Source organism: Colletotrichum orchidophilum (assembly GCF_001831195.1).
Source record: "Colletotrichum orchidophilum strain IMI 309357 chromosome Unknown Scaffold_53.1, whole genome shotgun sequence".
NCBI lineage: Eukaryota > Fungi > Ascomycota > Sordariomycetes > Glomerellales > Glomerellaceae > Colletotrichum > Colletotrichum orchidophilum.
In genome coordinates this window covers 71,159-83,326 of record NW_019173009.1, presented here as the reverse complement: position 1 = coordinate 83,326, position 12,168 = coordinate 71,159, and the positions used below count along the sequence as shown (strand labels likewise).

General features: G+C 53.2%; 4 protein-coding genes across 4 annotated transcripts; all 4 read right to left on the bottom strand.

Moving 5' to 3' along the window:
* Positions 1-47: 47 nt before the first annotated feature.
* Positions 48-3,913, bottom strand: CORC01_06854 (uncharacterized protein; the record flags this gene model as incomplete). Its single annotated transcript, XM_022618493.1, has 4 exons — positions 48-2,307; positions 2,358-2,576; positions 2,624-3,036; positions 3,095-3,913. 4 exons carry the CDS (start codon positions 3,911-3,913, stop codon positions 48-50), a joined length of 3,711 nt encoding a protein of 1,236 aa, XP_022474972.1.
* Positions 3,914-5,215: 1,302 nt separating this feature from the next.
* CORC01_06853 (uncharacterized protein) lies at positions 5,216-5,849 on the bottom strand (the record flags this gene model as incomplete). The annotated part of the gene is made up of 2 exons (XM_022618492.1): positions 5,216-5,623; positions 5,760-5,849. The coding sequence occupies 2 exons, from the start codon at positions 5,847-5,849 to the stop codon at positions 5,216-5,218; spliced, it is 498 nt and encodes a 165-aa protein (XP_022474971.1).
* An 878-nt stretch (positions 5,850-6,727) lies between these two features.
* CORC01_06852 (ATP phosphoribosyltransferase) lies at positions 6,728-7,863 on the bottom strand (the record flags this gene model as incomplete). Its single annotated transcript, XM_022618491.1, has 3 exons — positions 6,728-7,098; positions 7,157-7,726; positions 7,791-7,863. The coding sequence occupies 3 exons, from the start codon at positions 7,861-7,863 to the stop codon at positions 6,728-6,730; spliced, it is 1,014 nt and encodes a 337-aa protein (XP_022474970.1).
* A 973-nt stretch (positions 7,864-8,836) lies between these two features.
* On the bottom strand, positions 8,837-11,142 carry CORC01_06851 (WD domain-containing protein; the record flags this gene model as incomplete). Its single annotated transcript, XM_022618490.1, has 2 exons — positions 8,837-9,994; positions 10,054-11,142. The coding sequence occupies 2 exons, from the start codon at positions 11,140-11,142 to the stop codon at positions 8,837-8,839; spliced, it is 2,247 nt and encodes a 748-aa protein (XP_022474969.1).
* Positions 11,143-12,168: the final 1,026 nt, after the last annotated feature.

Sequence of the window (12,168 nt, the reverse complement as noted above, 5' to 3'; positions counted from 1 at the left end):
TAAGCTCTTGTCGAAAGAAGCAAATTTCATCCCACCCCCCCTCTCCATCAATCCTCACCGAATGGGTCGTCATCGAGTAGGGTAAAGGTGGGAGTGGTCTTCATCCTCTTGTTGCCTCCTTCGTAGGAAGAATTACCGCCGCAGAGGTCAATAACCTCGTTGTTGTCGTCATCGTCATCCATAATATGTCGCTTGCGACTGACCGTGCCGGAAATGCGACTCCGGTCCGGTCTCACGTTATGAGACCGCGCCGTCAGAGCCCCTGATGTAGCCCTCGCTATACCAGATGCGCTGTGCGAATCTGGGCTCTCGTTCATCAGGCTAGTGAGCCTCGGGTTCTCCTGTTCAATCGCGTCGACAAGTCCGCTGAACCGCGACTTGGCCGCGGCAGAGGATGCCGTACCCGAGCCCACGATACTACCCAAGGCAGACCGCACTTCCCACGTCGAGCCGGAACGCAGCTTCTTGGCACGTTTCACATCCATGATCGCCGCCATGTAATCCGGCTGGTTGCTGCCGCCGCCGGCGGTAGCCGGTGATGGGCTGCTCGAAGGGCTTCTAGTTCTCACCCCGAGGCCCAGTCGACTGCTACCGCTGTTGGCACTGCCTCCTGATAACGCATTCAGAAGGGGTGAAGGCCTGGGCGTAGGACCTCCTGCCACGGCGTCTAGCCGCGGGGTTCTGGAGAAGCCGCTGGCCGTGCTCTGAAACGACAAAATGGGCTCTAAGGTGCTCGTCAGGCCGGCTTGCTTGTTAAAAGAGGACGCAGGTTCCCTGCTCGAGCCGCGACCTCCGAACGGCGCCAACAGGTTACGCGTTCTCGGCAAGCTGTAGTCCAATCTGCTGCTGCTGCCGCTACGGTTTTGAGGTGTCTCTCTCGGCGTCAGTCTCTTATCCAGTTTCGCCCGGAGTCGCGCCGTCGCTTCATCATCATCATCAAACTTGGGTGTAGACTCAAGCTTCATTCTGCCCAACTTTTTGAGTCGATCTCTCGCTGAGGTCCCGCTGGATTTGAGCAAACCACCTTGACTGGTGCTACTGCTTGGCGTGGCCTGCTCCTTGTTGACACTGGCACCAGACATGTCCCGAATATCTCTGTGACCCGAGCACTGAGCTAAACTAAGAGAAGCCGAAGGCTCCGGCTTCACCATGCCCGTTATGCTCCTATCCTCGATCCTTGGCGTTATTTGAGCTTGGACCATGTTGGTGTGTGATGTTATTTCGTCCCTGATCGGAGGTTCTTGGTAACCCCTCCGAGGCGTCTCTAAAGATCTTAGAGAAACACCTGGTGTGGATGACGAGCTTGTTCTAGACGATCCGGCAGCCAACCTAGTCGACGATGAATCTGAGAGTCTTGCCGAGGTGCCTTTGAGAGGCCTCTGAGACTCCGCATCTCCCAACTTCCACATGATCTCCCCCTTGTCTCCGAGGAAAGACAGCAGAACATCTGGGTCGAATTGCTGAACAGCTCTGGTCGCCTCCTGTCTCCTCAGTGCCCCGATCGTGCGGAGTCTTTCATTGGCCAATGAAGACTTGGTAAGCTGCATTGTCAAGCTGGCCTCGTTCCTACCGTAGATGACCACTTTTATGGGCTTCCCTTGATTCTGAAGCTGACTTTGTATATGGTCTACTATCATCCTCGGCTTCACCAAGTGAATGGTCTTCCAGCTTGGTTGATCAAAGTAAGAGTTGAGAGTCTCGCATTGACGACAGCATGCGGCCATTGGGGATATCAGCTTTGGTTCTTGCTCGATCCGACCTGAGACATCCTCAAAGACTGCACTCTCATAACGCTCAAAGATGGCTTGAAACAGGTGCTGGTATGCCGGCTTATCGGGATCCACTAGGTCCTGGAGGGTCCTAAGGAGTGGTAGCCAGAGACGTGCCAAGTGGATGGGCTCAATCTCAGTAACATGTTGAGCGATGTGTTCTGCAAGATTGTTTACTTGATCATCCATACCTAGGCGATCAAGATTTCTGAACAGTCCAGCAATCATTGTGTGATTTGTCGGGGTCAGCTTTGAATGGCCGACAATGGTTTCTTCCGTTGGTTCAGCAATGCACCAAGCCTGCCGAGCGGCCTTTGCTTCGGCGCTCTGCTCTTCATTCGCATTGCTGACCAGCTTGCCAATGTCCCATAGCGTTTTCAACTCGTCTGTCACGCCTGCGTGCTTTTGATAAAATGCAGTGACTTGGTCCAGAGGCAGCCTGTCTCTCTTTGCCACCTCGAAGAGTCTATTGAACAACCCGAGCATGAATTGGCTGTGCTGCTGGATCTCTCCATGTCTGCTCATGGCTGAATCCACCCTGTGATCCATTAGCATCGAAACATGTCAAAGGATAGGAGCTGTGCTCACATGTCACTCCACTTGTCAAAGTCCTTGAATAACTTCAAGAGGTTCACCACGACTCGGCCATGGGTTGCTGACACGGGGGATTTAAGTATGCCAATAGTCATCTTTCCGAGTTCCTCGACGCTTTTGCTTGAACTGTCGGTCACAGAATATGGAGGCAACTTATCGACTATGCTAGCAACTTGCAGAAAGTTGTTGCGTTCGAATAAGAAACTTCGAAGTCTAAGCTGGTGTTAGTCTTGGCTATTGATTGCAATCATTGAGCTTACTCGTAGAGCGCATTAGCTGCTGAGTAGCCATGAAAGCTCGCATTTTGGCATATCCAACTGTAGTCTACCAATGGTTCGACCGGTGTACTGGCGATGAGGCTCTGGAAAAGTTGATGGTTTTTGAAGACTAGCGAGGTCAACATCAGATCGCCCATGAGACCGGAATCGACTTTGTCGATGAGCTCCTGGCGGTTCTGAACCCTTGTACCCAGGATTTGTGTCTCTGGTAACTCATTACCTCGCTCGGGCCACACAAATCGGCACAGAGACTGGAGGACTTCAAAGTAGAATGCTGACTCTGGAGATGCTTTGCATTGCCGTAAAAGGTAACGCCAGATGCGAATGGCAGATTGCGATGGCTCGTCCATATTGACAAATTCCAGCTGAGTTCTGAGCGGTGTGATGATGATCGCCTGAGTATGATTAGAGAAGAGTCACACATACCATGATTGTTGGTCGCATCAGACTTACTGGGGCGAAGTAATAACCTAGGTCGCCACTAGTGCCTGGGATAATGTTCTGATACCATCTGGGGTTGGCTTCACGAAGTCTTCGCTCTTCGTCGAACAACTGCTGCTCGTAGGACCCTTGCCAAGAGAATATTCCACGGCGGGCCCTTTCCCAGGCGACGTTCCTTTCATCGAGGACATTGCCTTCATGGCAATCAACAGTTTCAGCAAGTGTGAGATCATCAAAGCTTCCAAAATAATGAATGCTAGGAGAGTGCTTGACATGTTGATAGGCTTTCCAGTACCCGTTCTGTTCAGGGAGTTGCGGCCCGACATTGCCATCTGGCGGAAGAGGGGCACGAACTTGGTACTGGCAGGTCGTTCCTGTGTACTTCATGACAACTGGAAGAACCTCGAACCCCAGTTGAGGGCATAAGTCGATAAGACGAGCAATGAGGGTGGAATCAGCAGTAGACATGCTCTGTCCCATAACCCAGCTCTCGAATTCCATGACATTGCTCGGTGGGTGGAAGTGATAGACGGCATGTTGACGAGATAACGACCGATCCTGAATCCTCAAGTCCCAGTGCTTCATAACATCAGTGAGCCGACTGCACGCAGTATCCAAGGAGTGACTGGAGGCTGAGTAATGGTCTGTGTCTGTCGTAGTGGGATGACTTCCTGTCTCTGACTTGATCGCGTGGGACGTGTCGGACCCACCACCTATCGCGTAAATGGCCTCAATGGCAGCAAAGAGCTCTACCCGAAGTGCACTGCTCAGCGGCGCACTGGTGCTGTGCAAGACGCCGGGCCCTTGCAGTGCAGGCTCCGGCTCCGACATGATTGTATTTTCATGTGTCGCATTTGCTGAGTTCTTGGTGATGCGTTTGAAGTGAATGACCCTTGAAAGGCAGTTCGGAAGGTCAGGAAAGTGGTTGTGGTGAAAGCCGAAAAGGAAAGGTGCGAAGAGCAAGTCGGCGCGTATGTGGGGTAAGAGGGAGGATACCAGAGCTGGCAGGGGAAGCAGCGGTCCCTGGGTGCTGAGACCCACTCCACGATCTGTCCCACTTTCCACCAACGGTTAACAGGTACGAGGTCAAATGTAACCCCTCCTCTGAAAGACTCTGAAAGACGTGAAATCTCACAAATGTGAATGGCCACGAAATTAAGGGCCTTTAAACAGGCAGTGCAAAGGCAATGCAACCTTTTGTAGAGAGATATGCATGTAATTGAAAGGCTGCATTCCAACCATAGTGGGTTGAAATAGAGAATCTCAGCTACGAATAAGTACTACAGCATTAGACGTACTGAAGAAAAACAATAAAAAACCCGAAAGCAAAAGAATAAATGGGCCAGTCGAAGGCCGAATGGGGACCATGAAATAATTAGAACCAGGGCTTCATGGACTAGTCAAGGCCCCTGGACATCAGAATCTCTCGAACCCTCATTCCCGGTGCTTGCTGTTGAAGACCGGTGGCATGGAGCTGACAATAAGACTGGAAGCGGTTTGATCTGATGTTACCCGTAGATAGAAACGGACCTCCTCTTTATCGTTCTTCCCCAATCAATCCCATCCCTATGGCAGTACTGAACCGCATTGTCGCACCTTTTTTATTCCGATGATTGTCCCAAGACTATATCGCGGTCACTTATTGAGGTTTTTTATTAAGTGTCTCTTCCATCCAACATAGGCAGGTTGAAGCCTTTTGGTTCTAGCATAAACTGCAGATAGCTACAGATCAACCTCGGGGTATAATCACACTTTCAAGATTTTGTCCTCTTCGAGATTTTAGCAGCACCATCCACTATTTCCATCGGCGCCAACCACATTCTTCAGGTCATGACCGAAGAGATACAAAAATTGGACCTGGCTCTGAAGTGCTACCCGTGGTCAAGGTGGGCGTGGAGGGCTGGGAGCTGACGAGGGCGGGCCGAGTCAGCCATCGAGCATGCCAAGTGGGCAGGGAGGCATTGGCCCTTGAAGAACGGTCCTAGTGTCGAAGAAGTTCATCCCAACTTAGTCGCCTTCATCCCGGGTGCCAATCGATGAGCTGGAATGATTGAGAAAAGCGACGGGTCGCCGCCATACACTAAACATCTTTGATCCATCGCAGAATTTCATCTCCATCCTTTAACATTTTTTTCAGATATCGAAGGCTCTCTCGCCGTAGCTCCTCCAAACCCAACCGGAAAACATCCAGCCACCCCAAGCAAAGGCCAGCGACGCCGTGAGCAACACGAGCGTCATCACCACAAGAACGTGGCCTCGTAGCTGAAACGCATCGTCGACTTCCATGCGCAGAAGTTTCTTCTGTTTGCTGTGATAGTAAAACTCCTCCCGCTCGTCCTTGGGACTCGGTGTGGTTGTTGGTGTCTTTTGGTCCTTGGCCTCTGCGTAACGATACTGCGATTTCCGGTAGAGGATGCTGTGGAGCCAGGAAGGCATCCAGCCTTGCCGGCCGTGATTTCTTGACCTCCTGATGGTGTATGTGAGGTCTACCCATGCCAGGGAGAGCAGAAAGGAGACGAGGATGATGGGTGTCATTATGACCTGAGTTGCGAGTGAGCGTCTGCACATCAATCACGAAAGATGTCATCTGGGTCCTAAGTCGGGCGAAAACCCCTTCACTTCTTCGGGGTAACCAGACTTCATTATACCGGATGAATTCAGGCGTGTAGGAGCTCACCTTGTAAATGGTAGACTGCTGGACGGCTCCAGCGTCGCTGCTGCCGCCTCGCTTGGCAGTGACTCTTGTAGCTGTTGTTGATGACGACATTGTCACGCTGGGTCGAAATGCTTCAATAATCCTCGACGATGGTTGACGGACAAGTATTCAACTGAACTTTCCGAGCTGCCACCAGTTATTTTCTGGCAATTTGACAAGAGCTTTACTCTTCGGAGATGGGTCAGATTGGGATCAGGATTTCAGAAAAGGAAGGGATTTAAACAAGTGACGGCGTGCGGAGATAGATATATGTCAGTGAGGTACCTGATCATCGGTCGCGTCGGTAGCTTCGGCGCGGGCCAGCACCGCCGCCGCTGCCACTACCTACCTAAATTACCACCGCCTCGGGATACGGGCGTGACGGAGTGTTCCCCACTTGGCGCATCTTGGGGATCAGCAGGAGAGCGCCCCCAATCGACGTCACATCACACCTCACTCAACACAAGCTGAAAAATTGCTGTGAAAAGCCCCAGAACTGACAAGCAACTTGTGCAGGGCATCGACCGATGTCCGATTCGCTCGTGCGGGCACAAGCCCAAAATCCTAGAGCTCTGTTGATCAGGGATGCCCAGTGCGCGTGGCTCTGCTCATCCAGAATCAGCCCTGCACCCACAGAGGCCGAGCAAAATGCAGAGCAAAGGGCAGAGACTCGGAATGGAACGCTAGCGACGCAAGCATTGTCGACGCCCCCTGCGTACCGTCATCTCAGCCACAACTGCTGACACAACTGTTTAGTTGCGTTGATGATTGGCAATCGTTTCACCCAGCTTCAGCTTCAGCTTCATTTTTTGCTATTTCTTGCCCTTTCGAACGTTCGCTCGTTTCTCCTCCGATTGCGATCTATGGAACTGAATCTGGTTGACCTTTTTCCAGGCACATTACATATTTCGTGGTCTTTTTGTATATCCTTTCCCAAAATGTTGCAGAATCTATCGAGTGTTGTGGATATCGAGCACTAAAATGTCCTGAGCGCCAACGCGGGTCAAATCATCCATTACCAGCGCAATCTTCTTCTTCTCGACCATGGAGCTGACAGCAACCCAGCCCTCCTCGTCCAGTGTTGTGATGGTCGGCGCCCGCTTTCCAGGGGTAATCTGCTTGGCGTCGGCCAGACGTGATCGCTCGATGTTGTATTGGCACAGGACAAATCTCTGAGCGGTAATGACACCGCGGATACGGGCGGCGATGAGCTCGATCAGCTCGTTGTTTGACGGCGACCGGGACTTGATGAGGCAGGCTTGGGAGTCGACGACGGTGTCAATGGCCTTGAGGCCGGCGGCTCTCATGGTCTCACCAGACTCTGGACGTAGATGTCAGCGCTTATTCCTTTAGACGCTGGCTGTTCCGGGACAACTTACCAACGAGGTCAACGATGCCATCGGCGACACCCAACGCACAAGCAGCCTCAACACTTCCACTGAGATCGATAATCTTGGTGCGAAGCTTCTTCGGCGAGGTGTTGCTGTTGCCATCGGCATCGACGCCCAGCTCCAGCTTGGCAAAGTGCTCAGCCGCCAGGTTGACAAAGCTGGTGCCGATGGTCTTGCCGACCAGGTCCTGCGTCGTCACATAGGGACCCTTCTCCGGGACCTGGGTCTGCAGCTTGCAGTGGCCGAAGCCGAGCTCCATGACCATCTCGCAGCCTCCAACTTTCTGGAGCTCCTCGCCATCGGCGTTCAGCTCGACAGAAGCCCTCTGGGCCTTGTTGCTGCTGATAATGCCAGCATCGTGCTCCTTGACCTGGTCCCAGCCCGTGATACCAAGATCGACCCGGCCCTCGCCAACAAATGTGGGGATATCGGCGGCGGGCAGGAAGATGAGGGCGATGGGGAGGTTCTTGACGAGGGCGATGTCGAGGCGGTTCTCGCGGCGGAACTGGATGTCGGCTCCCTCAAGTAGGTTCAGCGTAGCGGAGTTCAAGCGGCCCTCTGAGGAAAGGAGTCATGGTCAGCAATGTGTGCCTTTGAACATGAATGTCCTGGGTTGACTCACTCTTGGGCACAGCGAATAGGAGTCGGCCCTCTAAGCTTTGCTTCGTCATTAGCTTCTCTGCGAATTGGTCCATGATGGCTTTGATGGAGGGGTAAAAACCAACTGGTTCACCAAATCCATGGTAGGCAAGATATGTTGTGCAATGACGCGATCGATAATAGAAGAGGTGGAGAGAAGTCGCTCTCAGAGCTAAAACACTTCCAGAGGTTAGGTGGAAACGTCGGGTCGGGCGCGTTTGGAATGGAGCACAAGGTCGCAGTAAGGCCAATGGCGACGAGAATTGCTGCAGCGACAGCGGCGGGGGTTTGGTTGTACAACACAGGCCGGGTGGGTGCTCGGAGGGGTTGAGGCGGGAAAGCGAGCGTGATTTCGAGTCAATTGGTCTGGCTCGGGCGGTGGTAAAAGTTGAAGTCTGCGCGGTTTTGTTCTTGTTCGTCGCGGAAGCTATCCGTGGGGGGGTCCTGCACTTATTCGATTCTGCGGTGAGTCAAAGGCCGGGCCAAGACTCAAGAGAAAGAGGACGGAATTTTTGTGTGGTGGATTGATCCCCGCCGTCTTAGTGTGCGGCAGGCCGACAGACCACACCTCAGTCGTCACTCAGCACCGCGGGCCACCACCACAATGGCCTATATCGGAGATGCGGCTGGCGCAGGGAGCGCGAATGGATGGCGGGGCACGCCGTTGAACGCGGGGCAGTCCTTGGACGAACTCACGGCACATGCCGGAGGGGCAGGTGGCACCCGAGCCGTAGAGGAGGGCCCTTGCTGAGGTAAGGCAGTTGCATGGGCCAGATGAAGACGGGATGCAAATTACTTTGCCCATACCTACCGTGACCAACTGATAAACATGCCAACTTGGCTTTGAAAATGGAATCAGATTTTATAAATGTAGAAATATAAGTTTCAAATGGCGCGAAACGGGTCGTTGACTTTTTTTTTTGCCCTATGCCATTTATCAACTCAACCCACTATGCTATCAGGTAGATCAAGCAGGGCATTTCCAAATTTCATCAAATGATATCAAATATTATCTTCATCAGAGTTTGATCATTTATCGAGGTCAAAGAGGTCGTTCCCTCTTTCCCGCTGAACCAAAAATTTTGATCGAACCAACTCCGTCTCAGACAAAATCCCGTTCTGGCTGGGCCTCCACCAAGGATCCAAGGCCGCAGCTTGATGTGCGTACTCAAAGTCGGAGCTGGACCCTAAGTCACAACGCTCCAGTTGCACCAGCCCTCCACGAGTCCGGTCCATGCAGAGAATGTTGAGATCCTGGCCATCGTTGGTGAACTCGACACCTCCAATCTCCCCAAAGATATCAAACGTCTGCTTATGGGCGAGAGTCTGGATGTCGATGATGTTGACGTAATCGGCTTCCTCGGCTGCAACGAGAACTTGAGGGCCACTGCCGGTGGGAGAGAATCTCAAGCTACGGACACCTGCCATCTCAGAGCGAATCGTGGTGAGTGGCTTGCTGGTACCGTCCGAGTTGGTCCACATTCGAGCGTCCCAGAGCTTCACGCTCATGTCTTGGAAACCGGTTGCAACAGTCCAGCCATTGTCTGACCAGTCGCACGCAAATCCAAAGTCCCGGTGGCCTCCCAACTCTTGCAATATCTCACCAGTGTCCGCATTTGCAATCAAGACGTTGTAGTTATCACCGACCATTACACGCAGACGACGATCGGCGGACAGAGCGGAACAGTTGATGGGACAGCCGTATTGCGTATCCAGAACGAACTTTTCCGTGGCCACATCCATGACACGGAAGCCTTGGTCGTTGGATGCAAAGGCAGCTAGCGGTGCGGATGAGCTCCTCGAAGCATGGATCTGCAAATGATTGGTTATACCACTGACGTGGCTGGTAATTTGCCCCTCGGTATACTTCTTGTCCTGGCTGTAAATATTTCGCATGCAGTACTCTCCATTGAAAGTACCCGCAATCAATATACCACAATTGGCATCCAAGGTTGAAATCTGGACACCAATCATGTCGTTGAGGTCCATAGCCACTTCGCTCTCGCCAGATACGGGGTTGATCTGGTGAACGGCTCGCTGGCCCGGGTAGAAGGCATGGCTCCGTCCAGTACATGCAAGAATATTGCGCAGCTGGAAATGAGCCAGGTGGACGTTTTGACGGATATCCATGCGACGGAACTTGAAGAAATCTTCGGTATTGCGTATGATTCTGTCTGGCAGATGGGGCTGCGATGGTTGTGTTAGTCTCAGTTTCGGATTCACGAGGTTTCCAAGCGGCGACTTACAGCCCAGATATCTGAATCCGTCCTGTTAGTATAATTCTTGTAGTCCAGGCATCTACGCTCTCGAGCATTCTTGCGCGTCACCCCCAAGGCTTCCCAGTTGATGCCCTGCGCATCATATGCGTCACCCTCCAGATCCGAGTATCGCACGCGCGAAACATCCCTCGACACCTGTGCATTTATTTGACGAATGCCAGGGCTAGGACCTCTAGACTGGAAGCCGTTACGCCAGGCCCAGCCCTTGAGGAAGTCGGTCAGGCCGGGATTTTCTGGGCCGAGAGTGCTCGGGTTAGGATTGCTGAGGGCCGGTGGACCTGCGTTTTCCCATGCTATCTCATCCTCGCTGGGAACCGCTGCCTGAAACTGCTGGAGCTGCTCGGCAACGGGTGGGTAGAAAACATCGTCGTCATCGTCATCATCCACAGCTCCAGCATGAAGCATGGGATGGAAAGGAGTCGTATCAAGCGGGGTAGGGTGGTGAGCTCCTATCGGATCGAGGAATCCGTGCCCGGCCGCAATCGAAATGTTCCAGTAGTTCACCATATGAGCAGGGGGGCCCAAGGACGTGTGTTGGTCTTGTGGCGGATGTGCGGGATGCTCGATGTGGTGATTCCCGGGAAATGACTGGGGAGGGTCCGTTTCGGTCTCGGTGTCGGGCATAGGGGACAGAAGGCTGGTGACTGTCATGACATGGTCCAAGGGAGCACCTCCATCGCTGTCGCTCATGTCTAGGTCGTCATCCTCATCTTCAACATCATCGTCGTCGTAGTCTTCGTAATCGTCGTATTCGTCGTGTATAAATGAGCCGGGCTCGTGGTAGTAGGATGGGGGTATCACGGGGAATGCCTGATTGTAAGCAGAGTATGAGGGTTGCCCCTGTGTCGGCGGATCGTGAGACTGTGGTTGTTGTGGTTGTTGTTGTTGTTCTAGTTGCTGGCCGGGTTCGCGATGGTGGTGGTATTGAGGGTGTTGATCGGGGTAAGCATCAACTGTAGGCGGGGCCGACCCAAGGGCTTGGTGATGGTTCGAGGCAACAGACGTCGCCTGAGCCTGAGAAGGCTGGGATGCCGTTTCTGAAGTTCTCGGTCGCATTGTGCTCTCTTCAAGTATATGCCGTAGCCAGTGATGGCCGAGCGAAGAACATCGAGGGTTGCTGCACAGCGAGGACAAACACCCGTGGTCGGGTCGGATAGATGCGTCCTCTCTTGTGGTTGCGGCTGCCGAGTGGAAGACGGGCGGTTGTCTCCCTCTAGGGCCGACACGTCTCTGGGACAAGGCGGCAGTCAGTATTTCCAGTCAGACGCCAAAATTGTGCAGGATCCGTCTCTTGCTCCTCCCTGTCCTGATTCAAACACACTAGGCGTGATCCCAATCGGCGCCGAAGAAGAACGGTGTGAAATGTCTTTGTTGCAGGCGGTAACGGTAGGGAATTTAAGCCGGCAGCTGAACTCGAGTAGATGGTGGAGGCCAGTCAGCAGACCAAGAAGCCAGCGTTTGGGCAATTCGCAAAGATTCGAACTGCTCCTTACGGAGGTTGTTGGTCGTCGTCTGAGCGAGCGGATGGGAAAGACGAGGACGCTGATCTGGGAATTTGGAACTGGGCTGGGAATGCGGTCAGGCGGAGAGGCGGCCAGATCGAGTCCAGCAGTGGTGTTGTAGCAGGGCGGGAGCGGGTCTAGGACCCGAGCGGGATGTCTTTAGCTGGGATCCCAAGGACGAGGGAGGACAACTCCGACAGTGTGTATGGGAGCGCCGGATGAGTGTGGGCGCTGGCGCTGACGCTGGCGCTGACGCTGGCAAGCAACAATAGGAAGGAAAGGTTAAAAAAAAAAAAAAAAGACGCGCCAACCAAATGGAGCAGAGCAGCACCTCACTCAGCCCGGCCCAGCCCAGCACAGCAGCACACTGCAGCGAGGCGAGTTGGTTAAGTTGCATCCCCTGGGGACAGGCACTACGGTACCTTATGGGTAGGTAGGTACTTTGCCGGCAAGGGAAAATACTTGGTCTCACGAGGATTATGTGCCGCGCTGAAGGTACTCGCGATTACCCACAAGTCGATATTCCTTCGGTCTCCGTCCTTGGGTGCTGTGACAGGGTCTGATCCTTCAGCTCTGCTAC